Source organism: Pagrus major, chromosome 10 (genome assembly GCF_040436345.1).
Source record: "Pagrus major chromosome 10, Pma_NU_1.0".
In the NCBI taxonomy this organism is placed as follows: Eukaryota; Metazoa; Chordata; class Actinopteri; order Spariformes; family Sparidae; genus Pagrus; species Pagrus major.
This window is the reverse complement of record NC_133224.1, coordinates 19,147,953-19,171,357: the sequence shown is the minus strand read 5'-3', so window position 1 is coordinate 19,171,357 and position 23,405 is coordinate 19,147,953. Positions and strand designations below refer to the sequence as shown.

The 23,405-nt window shown below is 41.6% G+C and overlaps 4 protein-coding genes across 4 annotated transcripts; 3 read left to right on the top strand and 1 right to left on the bottom strand.

Annotated features, from left to right (window-relative positions):
- Window positions 1-595: 595 nt before the first annotated feature.
- On the top strand, window positions 596-3,183 carry LOC141004140 (cornifelin homolog A-like). The gene is made up of 3 exons (XM_073475637.1): window positions 596-701; window positions 1,087-1,241; window positions 3,064-3,183. Exons 1-3 carry the CDS (start codon window positions 596-598, stop codon window positions 3,181-3,183), a joined length of 381 nt encoding a protein of 126 aa, XP_073331738.1.
- A 6,307-nt stretch (window positions 3,184-9,490) lies between these two features.
- Window positions 9,491-14,221, top strand: ugt5g1 (UDP glucuronosyltransferase 5 family, polypeptide G1). The gene is made up of 2 exons (XM_073474939.1): window positions 9,491-9,565; window positions 11,422-14,221. The coding sequence occupies exon 2, from the start codon at window positions 11,425-11,427 to the stop codon at window positions 13,009-13,011; it is 1,587 nt and encodes a 528-aa protein (XP_073331040.1). The 5' UTR covers window positions 9,491-9,565; window positions 11,422-11,424; the 3' UTR covers window positions 13,012-14,221.
- Window positions 14,222-16,606: 2,385 nt separating this feature from the next.
- On the top strand, window positions 16,607-20,296 carry LOC141003677 (G-protein coupled receptor 4). The gene is made up of 3 exons (XM_073475096.1): window positions 16,607-16,816; window positions 16,900-17,726; window positions 19,403-20,296. The coding sequence occupies exons 2-3, from the start codon at window positions 17,146-17,148 to the stop codon at window positions 19,824-19,826; spliced, it is 1,005 nt and encodes a 334-aa protein (XP_073331197.1). The 5' UTR covers window positions 16,607-16,816; window positions 16,900-17,145; the 3' UTR covers window positions 19,827-20,296.
- Window positions 20,297-20,419: 123 nt separating this feature from the next.
- Window positions 20,420-22,330, bottom strand: LOC141003799 (prostaglandin D2 receptor 2-like). Its single transcript, XM_073475262.1, has one exon. The coding sequence runs from the start codon at window positions 22,304-22,306 to the stop codon at window positions 21,173-21,175; it is 1,134 nt and encodes a 377-aa protein (XP_073331363.1). The 5' UTR covers window positions 22,307-22,330; the 3' UTR covers window positions 20,420-21,172.
- Window positions 22,331-23,405: the final 1,075 nt, after the last annotated feature.

Here is a 23,405-nt window from a genome sequence, read left to right as displayed (position 1 = left end):
TCTGTCCACTGCCTTACATTCAGTCAGTATGTGTGAAGTGTTGAGCCGAAACGCACACTAAACTATGAGGACTATGGAGGAATGTGTGCTGATTTTGATCAGTTTCACAAATAATATCATAGCTGTCACATGAATAATATCTCTGCTTTCCAGGAACCAAGAAAATATTCTTCTTTTATCCATCAAACGATGCAGATTCTAGATGAACAAAAAATGTATTAGTCCAAAGGGTAGAGGGCAGAACTTGTAGAGTATTTAATCCCTCAATTTATCTGAAAACATTACAGTCACCGTACTTAGAGCAACATGGATTTCACCACAGAGGAAGGTACAACAAAGCTGCATTATGTGACCGGCCTATTGGATATTTTTCCACATCCTATGATGCATATTCTTATCAAAAATGCACGAGGTAGCAGATACATGATTGGGTTAAAATGTTCTCATGAATGCAATCTCTTGGATATTATGTCAGTGTGTTGTGGTATCATTTATTACAAAACCATTGCTATTTTGTCAAGAAAATACATAGGGCCAAGGCTTTATCCAGCCTGTGATCTGGATCTGTATTTTTTTTAAATCAGAAGCTGAATCCATGTCTGAAAAGATGGTCACTAACCAGCCAAAGCCCTTCATCCAGACCAATACATCCAGCGAATGGACCTCTGGCATCTGTGATTGCTTCCAAGACCTGCCCCAGTGTGAGTACACTTCTCAGTTTCTGTCCAGCTGTACATACTTGACAGTGAGCGATAAGGAGCACGAGACAAAAACATCTTAAATCCATCTCTTGTGCGTAAAGTTGAAAACATGCTCATCATTCAGACTGATCTGGGCATAGGAATGCCAACAGACAGCAGATTGGAGATCAGGGGCTGTAGTGAAGTATTTGGGCAATGCTGGGTATTATCATTTGTGATGCTTCATGTGATAATGTAAACCACAGGCTTCGTCATTACACTATGAGATTACAAACACAAACTATTGTTCTCAGTAATGTGTGTTCACCTCTGTGGCCGATGTTCTCCAGCTGTGAAACCTTTTATATGAGCACATTGCTAATGCAGAATTGTAACTTTTTTGCAGGTTGCTTGGCCTTTTGGTGTCCTCCTTGTTTCGCCTGTAAGACGTCACATGAGGCCGGCGAGTGTGTATGTTTACCTCTGCTGGACGGTTTTGGACTCATCCCTCCAATGACCACATCCCTCAGGGTGTCAATACGCCAACAATATGGCATTGAGGTACAGACGCCATGCTACATGCTCCTTGTTAAAACAAAACTGTAAGGCCATGTGTCATTACTGACAGTGGTGAAAGAAATATTCAGATCCTTTATATATTTATATCCTTTATACAGATCCTTTCAGATCCGGATATTACCTCATCACTATGCACTCTGCAAACAGCTGTGTTTAAAAACAAATGCATTTCCTTTCTTTCACTTGCTTTCAAAACAAATACTAGAGGTACCCAGATCGAGAGCTTTATTACAGAAGTCGGTGGTGCTCGTACTGCTTCTGTCCACAGGGGCCGCCAGAATCAAAATCAATATTAAAGTTCCTTGACGACGCTTTAAGCAAAAGCACTAATACAATCCACAACAAGTAAAATTCAGGTGCATATTAGTATGTAAGTATTATCAGTGTTTCAAAGGTAAAAGTACCTTGTTGTACTGTGGCATTTAACTGCTGTAGTTGTTTAAGGTTGAGCAAATTGTAACTCCTTTATTTACTGTTGGATAGTTTAATCTACAGCAATGCTTCATATCGTCTGAGGTCATCAGATGTTTGTAGTTCACTGTCCTGTGAGAAACACGCATCAGTAAAAGGTCAGCTTTTCATAAGCTCAGAAAAAACAGCCTGTTTTTAGCTCTATGATGATTCATTTTGTTGCCAATCCAAGAAAAACACTTTATTTAGCTTCAGATGTAGAATTTTCTCATCCCACAAAGGGTAACTCCACCAATTATAGTATAAAGCCCTTTGTGGCTTTAGAAAGCTGCTGTAATCTGATAAATTCCCTCTAGTGATGCCACTCGGAGGCTAAATTGCATTGTGGGTAATGTAGGTGTCCAGTTTGAAATCAGTCCACTGGTTTAGCATTGTGCTCCTACAACACTGTTGGACTCATGGACAGGTCAAAAACAAATGGTCAGAATCGATACAGCAGAACCACCAAGCCAGAGATATCAGCTTTTTAATTCCACGCATTCTTCTTCCTTTTCAAAACCTGGAGCCTACATTACCCACAATGCAACTTTTCACTGGAGGCAATTTATCAGATTATATGCTTAATTATACTTTTGCAGTAGTGCTCCCCAAAACCTGTAAACACACTTTAATGTGTAACATTGGTGGAGTTACCCTTTAATCCTTCAGTTTATCGCAATCTTTCACATTCAAAATCAATAATTTTGGAGATATTATTTTCATTTGCTATTAACTGTATCAAAAATTGTGATCTTAAAGGTAACTAGTAACTAAAGCTGTCAGACAAATGCAGAGGAGTAAAAAAGTGCAATATCAGCCTCTGACATGTAGTGGAGTGGAAGTATTAAATTGATTAAATGGAAATACTTGTAGTTAAATACAGTTCTTGAGTAAATGTACTTAGTTACATCACACCACTGATCTCTGAAGCTTTTTGCTGTCAGTAAAATGCACCTCAACTGCCTCAATACTTACCAGCATAAATGTCAGTGCATCCTTCACTGTTTATCAGATCACTGATCAACCTGTTTATCTTTCATCTCAGTGTCTGTTCATGTTCCTAGACAACATCCAGCAATTCATTAAGCAGGGTTCAGAACACCGTGTTCCTTTTTCTTCCTGTTGATTTGCTTGTGTCGACTGTGACAATGATGAATGACTGCTGCCAAAAACTCAGCTGTGTTATCTTACTGGTAGCTCTACGGTCACGCAAATGAACCTTTATTCCTCTGTACACACGTATTAATGCGTACAGTGTGGTGCCATTTTTTATATTGCATGACTGCATATTTTGCACTCCATAACGTACCCCCCTTACCCCTCTAACCAGCCCTAACTGTGTCTGTATTCACAGGGGACAGTCTGCAAAGACTGCGTGTTCGCCTGCTGCTGCGGGCCCTGCACCTGGTGCCAAATTGCAAGAGAAATCAAAGCAAGGACGTATCCTGTTACCTTCATCAACATGACGGCCTGATGAGAACAGAGATTACATTAATAACCACGTCACCATTAATTACATAAACGTCAACTTTTGCACTTCTCGTCATCACCAGCATCGGTGCCTTCATGCTATCTGGAAAAGGACAGGGCTACTTCGACTGATCTGCGATCTGCTTCAAGCACGTCTGCCTCGGAGGAATGCGGCCAAGCAGCTGATGAACCATCAGCACGGTCATAAATGTTGCATCACTTAATGACAGAAGGAAGAGATAAGCAGACACTTGGCCTCTGTGATTTCCACCAACAGATGTGAATGAGAGCTAGCCAATGACAATAGCCTTGTACTGATGGTTATTCTGGTTCAACTGTATTGTTACTGTTTTTCTTTCTTTTCCCCTACACTTCCACAGTGTCTGTCTTTGGATAATTTATGCTCGGCCCCAATTATGTAACTGTTTCTCTATGGGCTCATTGTTACACACTATGAAAAGAGAAAGAAGGATGCTGTACTGAAATTAAGCTATTCATGGAATTTATCATAAATGTTTACATTGTAGGGGAAATAATTTTTAGCTAGCAGTGTAGGTCTTGGGATGGCAATTTTGAACTGTTCCACCATTTTGGTCCAGTCTGGGATATCTCAACAACTATTGGATGGAAATTTGTTACAGAAATCCATGATCCCCAGAGGACGAATACTGAAGACATGGAAATGTCTTAATGATTTTGAGGCCTCCAATGTTTGTTTATCCAATGTTAGCGCTATCATCAAGGTTTATGACCAAATACCCACCAAACACCTGAGACCCGAGCCAATGTTAGCATAGCATTCTAGCATTTAGCTCACTCATAGCAGCACTGTGCCTAAATAGACCATTTTCCGAGCATCGGGTAAACACAGGTCACCAATAACACTAATTAAGACTGTTCCATTCAGGTCAGACAGAGTCGAGGTGCTGCTATCGTGCATGTTGGCTCACTAGAAAGTCTCCGCTACACTTACTGGAACAGAACCTTCATTAATTGTCATTAAGCAAACCTTTGTTTACCTTCTATTTGATGTCAATATGGCTGCTGGAAAAAAAGGTCTATACAGCCTAACAGAACATCTAAGACGGCTGCAGACTCTTTGTCTTGTTGTAGCTTTTGTCTCAAGACTTATTTTTCAACAAACTGTTCATTATGAAGGTGTGCATTGATCTCTTGCCTTGTCCGGTTATATTGCATTACATATAAATTACACAGTAATTGTTTATGGGTTGCTCTGTAGATCCATTTGTGCTAAAACATTTAAGATTTTTTATCAGTGATCGTTCACCTTTATGTTGTATGCCTTGATCCTTTTATCCATATCATACATAAGTCATATTCAAGAATTTTGCATTTAAACGATGACTTTGAGAATCCACTTGAACCGTGCAATAAAACTCTTACACCTGAACGCCTATTTGTAGTTCAATTTGGGCTTTTGCTCCATGCGATCAATCCAGAATCCATGGTGAGGCTCCAACATCAGGTGACTGTTCATCAAATTAAAGTTTAAATTTCAAAAAGCAAACACTCTACGCAGCGTGTGGATGAGGAGCAGGAATGCTTTCACAGTATGCGTGCAAGGAAGTCGAACAGCTGTTTTTGATGAAATGTAAACAGCTGTCACCGGGTGATAGAAACAAGCTCGAGGTCTGGGTAAATGGCGTGAACACGGCCATGGGGATTTAAATGAGCCATATCATGACTGAGAACAATTGAAGGAAGGAAAGGTTCTGAAGCAGCAGGCGTCCCGGGAGCGCTGTTCAGATATCTGGGCTCCAGTTCAACTTTGAAAAGGTGCACTGAACGTAGAAAGACTCCCATGAGAAAAAACACATACATGTTTTTGTTCTCAGGCCTTCCTTATTTGAGGGATCACCATGGCAACGAATGTTTTCTTGAGCCCCAGTCTTCGACTCTGATAGCCGTCCAGTCTGACCAGTGGAGCACCGGCATCTGTGGCTGCCTCGATCGTTTACATGTTGGTCTGTCTCTGCAGCACAGCAGGTGATACACCTCCACCATCTGCAGAGCATCACTGATACTGGTGAAGTGAGGCAACTGCACAGACCCCAAAGGATACTAAAGGAGGACACCCAACCCAGCCACAGTCTGTTCACCCTGCTGCCATCTGGCAAAAGAAACAGAAGTAACTGCCGCTGTACCACCAGACGACAGAGCTCCTCGACACGCGTTACACGTTGTGTAATGAAAATCCAATGAATCCTGAATCCTGAATCTCCCATCAACATTAGTTTAGTGTTGTGTTTACATATCAGTAAACACAACACAAGCAATCAGGTCTGTAAGGTCATGGTTGATCATGGTTCGTCATAGAGTATTCTAATCTGAAATCTTTTATTAAACTGCCAGGGATATTTCTAACTTTCCCATGATTATGGACCTATCGTCGCCTTTCAACAAAAGATCTGTTTTCATTGCAGATCTGGATCTTGTTCCATGTGTTTTGCTGGCTGGTGCTTCCCTTTGCTTGGCCTGCAACACCACCTGCCAGAGTGTTTCTGTCTCCCCCTGCTGGATATGTTGTGACCCATAGATCAGATAGCACTTGTTTCAGTGTCTGTGAGGTCTTCTGCGTCTCTGCTATGGAATCCAGATGAGATTAGGATAAGAAGCAGAGGCAGGAGTGATGCCTCACTCCTTTTCTTTTTCACCGCTGTGACTTTGTCTGTTTTTAAATAAAATGTTGAGTGTGTGTGTGTGTGTGTGAACGCCCCCCCCCCCCCCCCCCCCCGATCTGTAACTTCTACTGATGATCGTTGGCCAGAGTTGAAAGGCACAGCCAGGTGCTCACAGTCATCACCACCCAACCAGTGTACACGGTCGTCCAACAATGATGACCACCCAGCGCGGGGACGGTCACCTCTTAGAAAATCATTTTAGCTGCTCCTCAGCGTGACATGTGTTGATTTGTTTATTTTTCTTTTGGTCTCTGAGTTTATCAGACGGTCCATCTTGATAATCAGCCCTAACTAGCCCAGGATACTCACATTGATGCATATCTGGGTCTACTTTTAGAGGTTTTCTTTATCGACTTTCCAAATCCAGGAATGTCATCTCCAGGATAAAGGGCATCTTGCAGGGCTGTCCTAACCTGTTGGAAGTTGGCAGCAGCTGCCAAAAGATATGACAAACATGCAAACACATTCCGGCAGGTGGATAAATATAGACTGGATCAACCTGACTGAAATATATTGATTTATGTTAAACTTCCAGGGGTCCAGGAATTTTTTACAACATCTGTTGTAACTCAAAACCTCATCTTTAGTCTTTTATGGAGTCATTTTCGTGGAAGTCAAGGTCACAAACAGCTGAACAGATAAGGGACGGACTCAAAGTCACTTGATAACAGTGTCAACTGATAAAACACACGTATAAGTAGCTGGTTGTAAGTACATTTGTAAAACATTTTACTGAACCTGCATCCGCCTTCGGAATATGTTGAATCAAGGGTGTTAGAGATGTCGTGATTAATTTGATTTTGTTACTTTCTTCCTAAAATGAATTATTTTTCTGCCTGTTGAGAGGGTGTGTAGGCAGCTTCACAAATAGCTCTTATGTCCTGTTCTGAGGTAGGACTATTCTTAGTTCTTATTCAAAATGTCAGTACCGTTCCTAGTCATGATAAATATAGATCCCTCTTTTTTTTCAGCAGCTCTTAAAATTGGCAACTTGAACTGTTTGGTCATTTGCCTATTTTTTATTTTGTTCTCTATACAGCTGGTCTGGGCTGGACAAACTGCTAAGTGTGAAATTTTGGACCAAAATACAGTAAAAATCCTTCACTTTAACTCGTACTTGCAAACTAGAAAATAAAGGTTGTCATATTTCTTTTGACTCAAAAAATAAAGGTCTTAAAGGTGCTTTATGTGAGAATTTTAGTTTAAGACATTCAACAATTATCACCAGCATTTGAAGAAGTAACAGTTTTGATGTCATCTATGTATTCTGTTGCGCAGATATCTACTGATGTTAGCACGACAACCGGCTAGCCCCAGTCATCTTGGTCATCCCTCCAGTCAGTTGGTTGGAGCAACTTCAAATCACCTCCTTTTTCCCTGTTGTCGTATTGGCCTTCACTGGTCACATGAGGCTGTGTTTTGTCCAAGTCTAAAACCTGGAAATAAATTAGCATTTTAGCACTTCTGGTCTCCTCCTCTCAAAGTCATTGTTTTTTTTTTAAATGGGTTTTTGGTTAACTGCCTGAAAAAAGGTGGTTAATGCAAGCTTTAAGTCAGTTAATACCCCACATGTGAATTAAAAAGCAATTACATGTCTTAAAAAAGGTATTTGCTAACAAGCAGCTAAATGAGACCACAGAACTTGCCGGGTGCATTAAAATTTATTACGCCAAAACTGGAGACTCCTGTACTCACTAGTCCATAGGAAACTATTCTAACTCTAACTTTACAACTTGTAGATTTACCAATTTATAGTAAAGTGTGTTGTGGATAGGGTAGCAGGAAGCTTAGTGGTGGTGACGTTGAAGTCATGCGACTGCAGTGTAGTCTGTTTATAGCCTAGATTAGCTTTTTTCTTCTGGTGTTTTCATTTACGCAGAGCAAAACGTTTATAGCGTATCTTCTGCAATAATCCAAAATCCAATTGAAAAATTCCCTTGGCTTTTCTGTCGAGGGAACCGGAGCGATGCTAACCTCTGTGTTTGCCCGCAAAAGTACGTCATTCCTGCAGCACGCTATTCCTTCGCAGTCAATTAATGGCCGCTAATTTACAAGCTTTCGGGCTCACAAGCCATAACGGCAGCTATAGTTAGCGGCAGTTACATGGGAATCTGAGTCTTATGTTGCTAGCTGACCTCCATTAAGTAGTCAAACAAAGGATATGTTAGACATTTCTTTACTTCTCCAATAATTACAAATAAAAAAACACACATTTATAATTGTCACCAGTCTTCATTTTCTCTGCATAACATTAACCAGTGTTTGCAGGAGCAAATGTCGTTTTCCTTAACCTGCAGGGTGACGGAGTGTATGTTAGCAGCGTGACAGCACTATTTTTGGTGATCTCCTCAGGAATCTCTCTTGATAAAATTTCAAGTAGTTGTCTCCTCCAAGTTAGTATTACAGTTTCACATCAAATTTGAAATCTGTCACTCCTCCGCTCTGACTTTTTTCTTTAAATGTCATCCAATTTCCTATAAATCTGTCCTTAATATGGTTGTTAATTCCGTATTAAAAGCTACCAGAGATAAAGTTTTCACACACATGAAAACTTTTAATGCATTTAAAAGGCTTTTGCAGGGTATCACTTAGAAAATGCCAGAATTTTCCATCCAGATGGAGTCCATGTCTCTGATTGGCTGTTCCTGCTCTGAGCACATCCTTAGCGGAAGCTCTCAAAGGTTTCTGCTACACTCCGCTGTATGTAGGAGTGGAATGCCTGTTTATGTGTCTTATTCTGTACTTTTGGAAAAAAGTCATTTGTAACTTAATGGACATTCTTTGTCCAGTATGTCATTCTGGCAGACATATATATTTATGTTTCCCGTGGACTATGGAGCTTTGAGCCCCAAGCTGCATGTCTTCATCTCTGCTGTTGCTTTGAGCTGACTGTGCTCCCTGGCCCAGGTTTATTTAACTCCACAGAGGCAGAGGAGAGGAGGGGAAGGCTGCGGTTAGCTGATATGACGGTGATTCACGCAGTTATTGTAATCACCAACGCTCACTTTATTTTTCCTCCGCTCCGTGACCTCGCTGCTTCCTCTTTCCCTCGTTCCCTGCCACTCCCGTCTCACACGCTCCGTTTGGATTTTCGCCCTGCTCTCCCTCAGGTTTCCTCGACAGAGGATTGTAAAGACTTGCCTGTGAGCAATCAAATAGGAATCTGTGAGAAGTGAAAACCACGACCGATTATATGAAATGAGCAGCAATCAGGAGCTGAGCACGGGGATGAACTGATGAGTAACTTTGCAGTGAAACACTCAAAAGAACAATGTATTGTTGACAATTGTTGATGTATTGTTTGTTGAAATTGATTGGGCAATAAGCATCCATTCCTTACTTATCTCACACTGACTGAGTGGACATGTGACTGGAAAGATAACAGTAAACTGAAATGACACTGATAATCACTTACGCCATTAATTTAACATTGGCCTTTGCTATTACATATAATCATATGTAATATATGATAATTGACCTTTGCTTTTATTATATATTACTTAGCTACAATGCACACTGAGTAACCTATTGCACCTAGTCAACCTTCTGGACTTCGGCCTTGTTGAATGTTGAAGGGCTGTGTGTGTAAAGGTCCAGCGGGCTGAACACGTCTCATTGTAGACTGGCTGACTGTGGACCTGGAGCTCAAGCTAAACTCCTGGATTTGAATACAACAACAACAAGGTGAGGGATTTGATTTAACAACAACAAAACAGTTATTAACTAGCTTTAAAGCAACATTATGTAATTATTTTTAAAACCTTAAAATAACGGCTTCGAAATCATTTTTGTTTGCAGGGTGTTGTTTTGTTTACTTCAGGATACACGTTTTCAGACATAACATTGTTATGACGTGATGAGTTTTGTAGTCAGCCCCTACACTACATCTGACAAATTGTTACACACCTGGGATTTGTTTTGACGACAACGGTGCTGCACTTGGAAACTGCCAAATCGCACAAAATGCCAATTTCTACATTATGTTGCTTTAACTTGAATGCCAATGAAACTGGGCCATTCATGTTTATTTAAATGTTATTTTAATAGCTATAATAATAATCGAAAATATGTGAAAACGTGTCAAATGTCGCACTGCAGAGAATGATTGACGTCAGATTTGGCTGAAAATAAGGCTTAATGTTTTGTAACACTTGTTCAGCTTTCTTATCACTTGACAGTGACAACCAGCAGCTGATAAGATAGCCATCAATGGAGGAAATTAAAACTTAAGTATGTCAAAGTAAATCATATCTGTATGGGCTTGGCTCGAGCACCAGAGGGTTGCTGGTTCAGGGCCAGCATGGAGTGATTTTCTTTTTTTTAAATTTCCTACAAACCTCTAATTTACAGATATATAACAGTACTTTAGAAATGAGGGATATCTGAACATCGTTGTATTTGTATGTTAAAAAATAGCAAAAAAAGAGAGAAAGAAATTAGGATTTACCTGCTTTGTAAATGAACATGCAGTATTTAAAAAGATTTTGCAGTAGCAGTAGCAGACCACAGGGTCAGTGGCATGGGGAGAAGCAGCAAAACTCACAGTGAAGACCCACTGGAAGCAAACATCACCTTTGCCACCTCTTGCTCAACACAGTGGGCAAGCCAGCACTCATAAGATGGGGAGTATTGATGGGGAATGCTTCGTAGTAGTGTGCAAATAAGAGGCCCTCTGTTTTCTGTCAAGATTCACATGACATTGTGCCAAGCGGCACTTTGTTTGTGTGTGTGTCTGTAATGCCGAATGTGAGGGACATACAAAAAAAAGTATCATATTTCTTTTTAAAAATGATGCAGAGGTTAAACCCAGTCAGGAATGATGGGGTGTCAGGGAGAGCCAGAATATTGCTAATGTAGTAAAAATCTGGTGGAGAGTATCTCGTCTCTTAACATGGTTGTGTGGTGCGGACACTTGGACGTGAAATGTAACAGGTAACTGTCAAGAGTTGTTACAGCAAAATCATAAATAAAAAAGAAGCCACAGATGACATCACAGATTTCCAAGCTCTAATATATCATTAAATAACCCATTAGCTTCTGTTAACAGCAAAAGTTAGCATTCAACCACTTCCTAGCTGTTTGATCGTGTCACATGAAACAGTAGGAAAGGTGTAAATTACTTCAATGACATCTTGGACACATTTATTTTAATCTGGAAGTGAAACATACTGGATGTAGTCAATCGGTAATGCTGGCTAGTAAGGCGTTTAATGCTAACATTAGTTAATTAGCTTATGAAATACTTTGTTTTACCTTGAAATATGGCCAAATGTCCTCCAGATTTTCACTTTCCATCATCTTTTCAGTTGCTGATCAATCCAGAAGTGGTGAAGTGATAAGAATGAAATGCAGATGTAAGAATCCCTACGTTTACAAGACTTACAACCTGGAAAACAGCAGCATAACATTATCCCAGCATTTGAGTTTCCCACCCTGAGCATGGCATCAGGGGAAAATGGACACCATTCGAATATGATCTATGCTGGAAGTTAACCGGGAAGAGTGGGAGTCTAATAATTTTTATCTGTTGTGTCTCACAGGAAATGTCCAGCATGATCCCTGTGTTCCTGACGGGGCTCTGCTTCCTGTTACTCAGCCCCAGCTGTTGTAGTGGCAGCAGGATTCTGGTAGTCCCTGTCGATGGCAGCCACTGGATCAACATGGAGGTGCTCTTAAGGGAGCTGCACGCCAGAGGCCACAACCTCACTGTGCTGCGCTCTGCCAAGAGTTGGTACATCCCTAGTAACTCTACGATTTTTACCTCTATTAATGTGCCCATGCTGGAGGATGAGGCAGACATTAACTACTACAATAAAATGCTCCTAGATGTCATGGAATGCAGAAGGTTGCCGACTTTTGTACGAACCTTCTGCCAACGCCACTTGATCACATCCATGTTGACAAAAGGCCATGAGATCCTCGCCAGAGCAGCTGCCACAATGCTAGATGACCCTGTTTTTATAAAGAAGCTGCAAGATGAAAAGTTTGACTTAATGTTAACAGACCCTGCTCTCACCTTAGGGGTTCTTCTGGGTAGTTACCTCAAGCTGCCAATGGTCTTCAATGTGCGCTGGATTAATAATGGGGAGGGCCATTTCACCATAGCTCCCTCTCCTGTCTCCTACGTTCCCGTGCCAGGGAGTGAACTTCATGATCAGATGGATTTTCTGCAAAGGATCAATAATATGTTACATTATCTCCTCAGTGTTGTTGAACAGCACTTAATCATCAACCCCGCCTACTCAGATCTGCTCCAGCGGCACTTCCCTCCTGGAACTGACTTGCTGTCTTTGCAGCTTGCAGGTGATATCTGGCTGGTGAGGACGAATTTTGTCTTTGAGTTCCCTCGGCCCACCATGCCCAACCTGGTCTACATTGGGGGTTTCCAGTGCAAACAGGCCCGTCCCCTCCCTGCTGAGCTGGGAGCCTTCATGCAGAGCTCTGGTGAGCATGGGGTAGTGGTCATGTCCTTGGGGACGCTGGTGTCAGCCCTGTCTCATGAGGTCACAGAGGCTATCGCTGCTGCTTTTGCTGAGCTGCCTCAGAAGGTAGTGTGGAGGTTTGTGGGCGAAAAGCCTTCATCCCTGGGGAACAACACCTTGCTGGTGAAATGGCTGCCTCAGAATGACCTCCTGGGACACCCCAAGACTCGTGCATTCGTAGCCCACGGAGGTACCAACGGCATGTACGAGGCCATTTACCACGGCGTTCCAGTTGTGGGGCTGCCTCTCCTCTTTGATCAATTTGACAACCTACACCGGCTGAAAGTGCGTGGGGCAGCTCGGGTGGTAGAGGCCAAATCACTCACCAAAGAGGACTTCCTGGAGGCTCTAAAGGACATCCTGGAGACTCCCTCATATCGTAACAACATGCAGCGTCTCTCACAGCTGCAACACGACCAGCCGATGCCTCCTATGGACACCGCCATCTTTTGGACTGAGTACGTCATCAGGAACAAAGGAGCAGCCCATCTGCAGTCAGCAGGTTTTAGTCTGCCTTGGTATTCCTACTTCAGCCTGGATGTGGCTGTTTTCATTATGGCCCTCATTGGATTCTTCGTCTGGGGTTTGGTCTTAGTTTGTAGGATTCTCTGCTGCCGAAGGTCCAGGAGGAAGATAAAAGGAGAGTAACAGATTTAAAAATGAGTTATGCTTAGTGACTGCTCAGTGTTTTTCTAGGGGAGTAACCACTCAAGAATCCAGACATAAGTGAACTTTAACCGTGATCTGAAGAAGAAACAACAGACGTCTATTTATTGTGTTGCAGAGATATCTACTGAGGTTAGCATGCTAACCAGGTCCTGTCTCCTAATACCATTTTGTACCTCAAGAGTGGATAGTCCGATAGCCAAGTTGTTTTAGCAGAGAGATTTATGCAAGACTTGCTGGAGTTCTCATAGGTATACTCACAAAATGTAAAGAAAGGAGATTTTTTAAGCCTATTTTCCTTACTAAACAGAAATACACTAACACACACCTTCAGAATTCAAGTCTCTCTCTTTTGCAAAACTAAGACAAGCTTAATTATCTTGTTAACTCACTGTAAAAAAAAACTTGACATTGTCTTGAGTTGTCTTTCTGTGATAACCTCTGGTTTGGTCGAAATAAATCCCCCATTCACCAAGTAAGATATGAAAATGTTCTGGCTCTAAATGCTGCTCCTGATGCACCACAAAACTAACCTCATGGATAATGTTTACTACTTTTAACCACAATGTGTTATCTGAGTGCTCTGACCTGGTTGTAGGTGGTACAACATGTTGCCTAAACAGTAGTTTACCTTACAGAAGCAACACAACTGTGTCATATCTTTCCAAGTTGTTCATCAAAAGTTTCACATGATAAAAAAATACATTAGAGACAGATCATTATCATTTTATTCATCAACTTCCTGTGTGATGTGAAACTTTGCGAGTCATTTCTGAGTACCTGCAGGTTATCACTAACACTTCACTTTGATCTTACATACAGTATGTGCTTACAAACCAAGATAAAATAAAAAAAATTAAGATTTGTAATGATAAAAAAATATGTGTAATAATTATGTCGATGTGTATAAGTATAATGTGTGATGGCAAATGTCCTATATTGATGCCATACTGTACCTGTACCTGTGCTGTACTTTAAATGAGATCAGAGCTGCAAACCATGTGAGATCATGGTATACACAAGTGTCTTTGTGGCTGCTAAATTTGGAAAAGAGCGCAGAGAGCACTGAGGAAAACTACTCACGACACTGTAGCAGAGCTGAATATGTCTCACTATATAACTGAACTGTTTTTACAAGCCTGTTTGGAATTGTACCTCACCTGCACGACTTTGAATAAAAAAGGAAAACTAGCATTTCTGTTCAGTTATTGGGCAGTGCATGGTGATGATTCAGAGGAACTATACAAGCAAAGTGCTGATGAAGTGACACAGCAAATAAAATGCATAACAACATATGTAGTGTGCCCACAGCACATACTGCAGTTCACACTTATTTTTTTGACAGAACCACCCACGGAGAGCCTCAGATGGAGTGTTATGTTGATGATGCTTGTTAGGTTGCAACAGAAGAAGTGTGTGCTTCAATATTTGCTTTACAACTTCATGCCTTTTTCTCAAACATGTTGCAAAGGACTGAACAAGCAGCAGAACAGTAACTCTTTAAATTAGTGTACACATATTGACCATTAACTGGCGGCCTATTAGCATGCATATTACTAGCATACTGGCTCTTCATCAGTCATTGCCTTAGTCTACATGACCTCCTACTGTTTACTGCTTGTGGTACTCCCACTAAAGTGTAAGTAACACTCCATAAATATGGTCTATCTTTTTATGTAATAGAACACAAAACCAAATAACTCTTAATTAAAGGAACAATTCACCCAAAACTGAAAAATGTAGTCATTATCAACTGAGCCCCATGCTGATGGAAAGTCACAGGTCAAATCTACAAAGGATTTCTGGAGCTTCACAGCAAAACAGTGTTGTAGCATTCCTCTAAACAACTTGAGATAGTAGATGGGGACTTGTTTTAAAATGTAAAAGAAACGAAACATAAAATGTCTCCATACAGCTCATCTGGTCCAAGTTTCCAGAAGCCCCGGAATCCTAAATTGATTTGAAAAGACGATATTTACAACCTTTTTTAAACCCAAATCTTCACTGTACCTGCTAAGCTAAAAGTGTTAGCATGCAACTGGTCTAAAGTAAATAATATCTAATCTCTGGGCTTCCAGAGATTTGGGTGGGAACGTCCCCTTTTATCTACATGAGGGTGAGTAGGTGACGGAATTTTTATTTTTGGGTGAACTGCTCCTTTAAGTCTTTCTAATTCAGCATGTCTTTCACATTCAAAGTGCGTTCTTGCTCAAAATAATTCACTATTTATATATCATAGTAAGACACCAATAAGTGCTTTATAATAGCTAATCAAGAGCCAACATGCTACTAATATGCATGCTAATAGGCAGCTTGTTAATGGCTAATATGTGTACACTAACACTGTCCCCTTACTAACACTCAGACAGGTGAATCACTCAGGCTTTTCCTCCGTTATCAAGAAGCTGACGTCTGTTGCTGAGTGGCAGAAGGATGTCGAAGTGAGGTTGCCAGTTCTCACACTGGAACTTCCTGTATGGTTTTCAATTTGCAGAACTCCACAGTGGCGCCCAGGCTCAAGAATCACAGCCTTGACCTTGTTTGTTTCAGTGTTCCCCACTGAGATTCTAACAGTCCAGTTTCCCAGACTGCTGGAAGTTGATGCTGGCGAAGCTCATGTGGCAATGGCTTCATCCTCATCTTTCTATGTGCGTCCATTTTCCATGACAATATGACATTCTAGCAGAAAACTTCCTGCTGTGTGCAGCCAGCCTGATGCAGGAACGACTTATCATGCTGTCTCTCAACTGTAGGGACATTTCCCCTTGGAGCTGATTTGCTGCCCCAACAATACACAGCTTTTATCTGTCTCTTCAGGTCCAATTTGGTCTATATAGGGACATGGAGATCTTAATGTAGATCTCTGGAAAGCATAGGTTGTTATTAATGTCCCAGGGGACTTGTCAGTTTATTAGTTACAATCTTGAATTATTCAATAAATCACAGATTGGTGACATTTTACAGGAAGCAGTGATTGAGTGATCCGACCCTCCTCCCTTTGAAACCCTGTGGTAAAAATACTGCCTAACAACCATTGTCTCAACATACCCATTCTTCCCCAAAACAATTTCAATTGTGTAAGATCTTTTTTTCTCCTCCCAGTGGTGCCTGAGTAAAGTTCACATGGGGTAAACAACACACATTCACTGCCTGCAATCTCTGTTAATGGAAACTTGTTGATTAAGGTATATATTTACATTTCCTGAAATAAATGTGTTTTTTCTTGCAATCGTTTGTACTGTGACTATGAATCACATAGAAATGCACACTCGGTCTTGTTTTTGTCACTTAAGAGGACATTGCATTGACTTACATTCATTTTCTGAACGGCTAACCCTACTGTAACCTTATCAATAACATTACATTCTTATCCCCAACAGTTATCTGAGCTCAGATGTGTTGAAAAGCATGTTTAAAGACAGCACAGCCGAAGGGTTAATGTGTTTCATGGCACATAGCCAGCCACCGATAATCTAAAGGGCATTAGTGGACACCCTACATCAGTTCCGCCCCTGTCCACCTCAATCATCCTGTCTACTGCTGGAGTAAGAGAGACAGGGAGAAAGAGAGAGTGTATGTTTTTGTTCTGGGGCAGAAAGGCGTTCTCCTGCCTCAGGATGTTGCCTTTAAAGCTGAAGAAGTGGGTTTCCTGTGGAGGAAACGATCACAGAATAGACAAGGCTTGGTCGAGACACCGTGTTCCCAACATTTCTTGTGTACAGGTCAGACGGCTGCAGAGCGGGCAGCGCGCTTTTGTGAAACAAAGTGGGTCTCAGCGCCTTGGGAGGTGAGTGAAAAGTCTTGGTTAGAACCATTGTTCACCTGCTGATAATGAATCATCTGAGAATGTCTCATCTGTCTTCTTTGCAGGTGTTCATTTCCCCCGATGGATCCTGGATGCTTTGAACACCGGGTGACTGACAGCACTAAATCTGAGCCTGACCTTTTCCACAGCAGAATGCATTTATGAATATTTCATAATGGACGAATAACAAGTGGATAAAAAACAAACTTCTTTCTTTCTTTGACTGTATGAATGGGTATTTTTGTACCAAATCATCATCCTGAGCAGGGTCTCCTCTAGTCTCCCATGTCAGGTGCTTGACCAACAGAGACATGTCCAATGACAGCTGCAACCTCCCCTTGGACACAGACACATTCGGCCTGACCTGCATCTATGGCCTGATCTTCTCTTTAGGTCTCCCCAGCAACCTACTGTCTCTCTGGGGACTGTACCACCTGGGCCGCTCAGGTGGAGGAGGCTGTCAGCTGGTCTACATCCTCAACCTGCTGCTGTCGGACCTCCTCCAGCTGCTCACCCTGCCACTGTGGATTCTTTATCTTCAAGGGGCGCATCGCTGGCCCTACGGCCAGCTAACCTGCGAGCTGGTGGGCTACGTGTTTTACGTAAACGTCTACGCCAGCGTCATGTTCCTCTGCCTGATAGCGCTGGACCGCTGCCTGGCCATCGTGTACCCACTGAGCAGCCGTAGGGTGCGGACTGTCAGGGTGGCAGCGGTGTGCGGTGTTGCAGTTTGGACACTCACCTTCCTGTTCTGCCTGAGCGGGCTGCTGCCTTCAGTGTTTGACTCTGACAGACTGCTGTGTCTGGAGCAGTACCCCGTCAGCCCCGGATACGCCCGCTTCAAGATCACCACCGTGGCCCTCGGCTTTCTGCTGCCATGTACCATACTAGGGTGAGTTAACCCCAAGATCCCAGAGAGGATGTTTCTCTTTCCTATTTCATTTTGCATTCCCCATGTCTGACTTGTAAATCTACAAATTTAAATGTTAAAACATGCCCTTTGGATTTTTTCTCCACTATATTAGTTTTCACAAATGATAAAGAATAGCTAAAAGCAAAAGTTCAGGAAAAAAACAGTTTAATTGGCCTGGGTTTAAGCTTTTAAATGGAAAAAAGAGTATTTCTGTGTCTGGCAGCAGACATAAGTTATAAATGGGCCAATTAACTTCCTCAAAATGATCAAAGGGCCAGAATGAGGTTGTTAAAGGGCCACATTCCGCCCACGAGCCACAAGTTGAATAGATCTGAGGGTTTTGTGCTCAAATGAGTTAGTCTGTTCAAATGCTTCTTTCACGTCTTAGTAATTTAAAAGGTCAAATTTGTGGGACAACAGAAGGGGAGCAGAATATTTTCGAACCCTAAGTAGAAAGAATACAGTGAAACTTATGGAGAAAACTGATACAAATGAAGGTTAAGACTGAAATTGAACTGAGTGAATTTACAAAATTAGGGAAATCCCAGCGATAAGCAACCACTTTTACTTGCTTGTGAGTGGCAATGATGAAATGTGAATAAGCAAATACACACAAGTACTGTATTTAAGTGTAATTTTGAGTATATTTCCATTTTTTGTTACTACTTTGTTACATCCACTGCTCTACGTTTTGGAGGCAAAGGCCAGGCCATGAATCTGTTAACTTGGATATTAGATATATAAGTACACATTTCCAGTATTGGTATATCGGCATATATGATCTCTCAAATATGGTTGACAAAGATATGTAAAGTTGATAAAGTTGTGAATGTATTAATAATAAAAAATATTCCAAGCATTTTTCAGCATTATGATTATAAGACAACACAAACGCCAATACCAATACATCTGTCATAGGCCAATAGTAGCCAAAAATATCAGCCAACCAATATACCAGTCGGGCTCTAGTATACAGCATATACATAAATGAAAATACATGTATATTTAACTTTAACTTGTACTTTTGATACTTAAGTACATTTATTGGCAGAAAATTGCTTTTGATATTTATATATTTTTAAGATCAGATACTTTAAAGGTGCAATATGTAAGAATTTTAGTTGAAAACATAAAAATACACTAGCTAAAATTATCCAATTATGATTGTAACAGAATGTGAAGAAATAGCAGATATCTAGTTATGATATTTGTGCATTGTGTTGTGTTGCAGAGATATCTACTAAAGTTAGCATGCTAACCAGCTAGCCCTGAACACTCCTCTGTAGTGATAAACACCAACAGTTCCAGAGCTCCCAGTCCAGACCGCTAGCTGCAGGGATATCTGAGTTAACTAGCTAACGGCAGCAGTTAGCGGTCACTCTGGTGATATGCTGCCCCCTATTTGTTATGAGTATTCAACAGGTGGCCAATTCTTACATGCTGCACCTTTAAGACTTTAACTCAAGAACTATTCGTATGGGTCACTTTCACCTTTACAGAAGTAATATTTTAGCGCAATATCTTTACTTTTACTCAAGTATGACAGTGACAGTTTAATAAAGGATGCTTCAAATTGCTCTGTCCTTAGGAGACATTACACCATTCTGTTTGTTGACAAGCTGACTTCCTATCCTCAAATCTGCTTCCTCCCCCAGCTACACCTCAGCCCACATCGGGGTGACTCTCCGACGATCTCCTTCCCTCTCAGCCCACGAGCGGCGCAAAATCGTGGGCATCCTGGTCGTGATCACCGTCAACTTCATCGTGGTGTTCGGACCCTATCACCTCGTGGGCGGATACAGATTTGTGTCCTTGCTGCTGACTGATGAGCCCTGTGGATTGGAGCGTTCCATTTTCCTCACCTATCGCCTCTGCTATGGTCTGACCAGCCTAAACACCCTGCTGGACCCCCTCTTCTACATCTTCCTGTGCGCTGATGCCCGGCTAGAGCTGCAAAGGTCCCTGCCCTGTTTGGGAAGGGGGCAAAACACTGGCAAAAAGATCGCCCTCAGTACCAGAGCTCACCGAGACAACCAGAGGGGGAGTGGAACTGGACATAATAATCTCCTAGAGATATAACTTGGATTTGAGAACAGACTTTACTCCTGGTGTTAAGTCAGAGCAGTTGTGCCACCCAGTGGAAATGCACATGAATAGTTTCTGTGCAGTCTGTGTTACAACTCTAAGTGAAAAGATTCATTTGTGTTTCAACCTTCTGAGAATTCCACTAATTCAGTTTCTCATGATTATCTAAAGACTGTTTCAGAGTAGGACAAAAATAGTAATATTTGTGTGCAGGACACAGAGGTCACAGTGCAAATTCTTGAACTGTTGCTTACATAAACTCAACACTATGTGACGGAGTAGAAATACGGCAATCTGTTGTTTCATATTTATCCAGTATTTTGTGATATCAATGTCAAATGAAGCCGAATGAAACACAATTTTACTTTTTTTTACTGACCTGCATGATAACGAACCATCCTGAAGATTTCATAAACTATTCGTTGCTGTTACGTTTACAATGATTAAAAATCAATGTTTCATCACTCGTTTGCTGTTAGTCATTTTTAAAACACAAGAATGACTCGGGTTATACAATATAATTGGTAGGAAAATGTTATGCTGCAATGCCAGATTGCCTTTCTTTTTCTTTATTAGAAATGTCACGGTATTAAAAAGTATAGACATTACATGGACAATGAAGCAGATACACAAACTCTATTGTAAGCACACTGGGCAAAATCATAGAAACAGCAACAGCATACAGTACTACACCTCTAGATATTTACTTGTGAGAGCTACTGACATCTCTATTGTAACTCCTTTTACAAAGCGATAAACTAAAAAGAAGCAGTAATGTACAGTGCATTCAACCAAAATTACACATTACACTTTTTTTTTTAAACATAACAAATATAACAACTTATGCTACAGTGATCCTGGTGAGATAACACACTTGACAAATACCATAAATTCTGAAATAAGTTCCAGGATTCAGTAATGGTCATTACAACTGTGGGCGTGGCCAACACAAACAAACAAAATCTTTAAAAGACCAGGTAGAAAATATTGAGGAGGGATGGAATGACCTTTACTTTTAAAGCTCACATGATAAATACCAAGACAACAGGTGAGCATTTCCATTTGATTAAACTGCAAACAACAGCAAAAACGCAAATTCAAACTGGAGCCCCAGATAGCAAAATTGTACCAGACACGCTCATCTGGCTCACATACTGCAGGAAATGATGGCGCCATGTGGCCAGGGTATGGCCTGCTTATGGCTCAGATCTGGCAAACAGGAGACATAGACTCATGTAGATTACAATATTACAATTGAAGGCCAAATAATGACTTTTATGTGTTGACCAAGTAAAAATAAAAGCCTTGGCATTATTAGAGAATTTACGGCACATTTTCATTCAGTTCTGAGCAACATAAGCAAGACTTTCATCCTCCGTCTGATTGTCTTCTTTTACATACAAGGCTGGAAGAGAATTCTTTGACTTCAACACAATCTCGCTGGTGCTGATAGAGCTGCGAGCGGTGCTGCGGCGTCGGGCCAGCTCTGCCAGATCCTCAGCCAGAACACTCTCCATCACTGCACCAAGAGAGTGTCTGATTTTACTGCACAGGTCAGGGCAGCTGAACACATACAGAATGGGGTTAAGGACACTGTTAAGGAAGCCGATGGTTGCTGAAATTGGGAGGGCCTTGCTTGCAAATTTCTGTGCAGGACTTCCTATGGAGGCCATCATCTCCATGATGATGAATAAGTGGTACGGAGCCCAGCACAGTACAAAGCTCACCACCACGGCCACTACGAGCCGAACAAAGCGGAAAGGGCGTCGGCAGCCTCTGCGAGCCAATCCAGTGTTCACAGCAGTATAACTGAGGATGATGATAGCTAGGGGGATCAGGAAGGCCAGAAAGAGCTTGAAGAAGCCTAAGGCTTCCTTGCGTTTCTTGCATAAAGAATCACGGTCAGCCGTCTCACTCGGGAGGAATCGAGCATAATTGTAGTAACACAAGATCTGTCCGCTAGGAAGGGGAATGGCGTCACGGAACAGGTAGAAGGGGATGGTGCAGATCGCAGCAAAGCCCCAGATCACCCCGCATATCTTCCCAACCAGGTAGATGGTCCTGTGATTCTGCGCCCACACAGGTCTCAGCACCACCAGGCAGCGGTCGAGAGAAATGGCTGCCAGCAGGGAGCCACTGACGAACATGTTGAGAAAGAAGATGGAGGAATGGATGCGGCAGAAGGTCGGGCCCAGCGTCCAGGTGTTACCACGGGCCATGTAGAGGGTGAAGAAGGGCAGGGAAGCAGTGGCCAGTAGGTCAGAGGCTGCGAGGTTCAGGATCCAGATGCTGATGACAGAGCGGCGGACGTGGAAGCCCACCACTCCGAGGATGAGGAGGTTCTCTATTATGCCAATGGAGGAGAACAAGCCGTGGAGGGAAATGGTGAAAACATTTAAAGAACTCATCTGGGCTGTTTGGTTTGTTGAGCTACTTGTGAAATTTGTCTTTATGCTGCTAGGACAGAACAACATCTTGGCGGACAAATGTCTTGAAGTCGAACTCAGCTGATGTCCTTTTGTGTCACACTGCTGAAATCTACAAAAGAGATCAGAACATGTAAAACTAAACTGAATCAGTCTAGAAAAAGCACAAAACTATGAAGAGAGCTCAGAGGTTATATGGAGAGTTTCATCTAGGAGCTTACTTATGTATTCTATTTGAGTGTATCAAAGGCTATGTACTCTATTGACATGTCTACAAAACATGACATATCATGTTCACAGTACGTGATTATCACCTGACTTTCATGTTGGGACGTAGAAGGGACGGTGGTGGAATTAGAGACTACAAGGCAGCCAAGCCAATGACCACGGTTCACGTCTACGTTTCAGCATACGTTTGAAACCACTTGATATTTATGACAATGGATGCAACACTTCTAGATATACTTAAGGAATCCTCAGGACAATTTCCAGCAGTGTTTTTGAAAAAAAAAATAAACAGCTTCAATACGTTGCAAAAACAGTTCGAGCTGTCCATGACATAAGTGCTGAGAAATACCGCAGGGGTGAGAGGAACATGGGTGTGTTGTTTCACAGCTGACTCAGACTTCAAATGCAAATGATCTGCATGTTTCCATTTCATGTTTCACAGTCTGGCAAACCAAATGCTGATCTTATAAAGTTATTATGTGGCTGTAAGGCATCAATAAATAATTCATTAGCAATTAAAAACACTGCCACTTACACCATGTCAACATTAATATGCCTTATTATAGAATGCTACCCACGGTAAAGAAAAAAATGAACAACTCCTACTTTATATACTCTCATGTTTAATAGCTGTTACATATTTACTTGAAGGTTAAGTTGCAGAACAGTAGTTTTGTCTGTATGAAAGCAGTTGCAGGAATGCATTAAAGTGGTGTACAGTCGTACCACCCTATTTCTTTCTTATCTTTTACATTTGCCACATCCTCTCTGCAATTCTAGGTGCTCTTTTTGAGGACACTTGTGAAACTGTTATTCTATGTTATCTGATGGTGTAACACAATTCACCAATGTATGAAAAGATCTCTGCCGGACATCAATAAGTTTCACGTATAGAACGAATCTCAAAGGCTCGCACAAT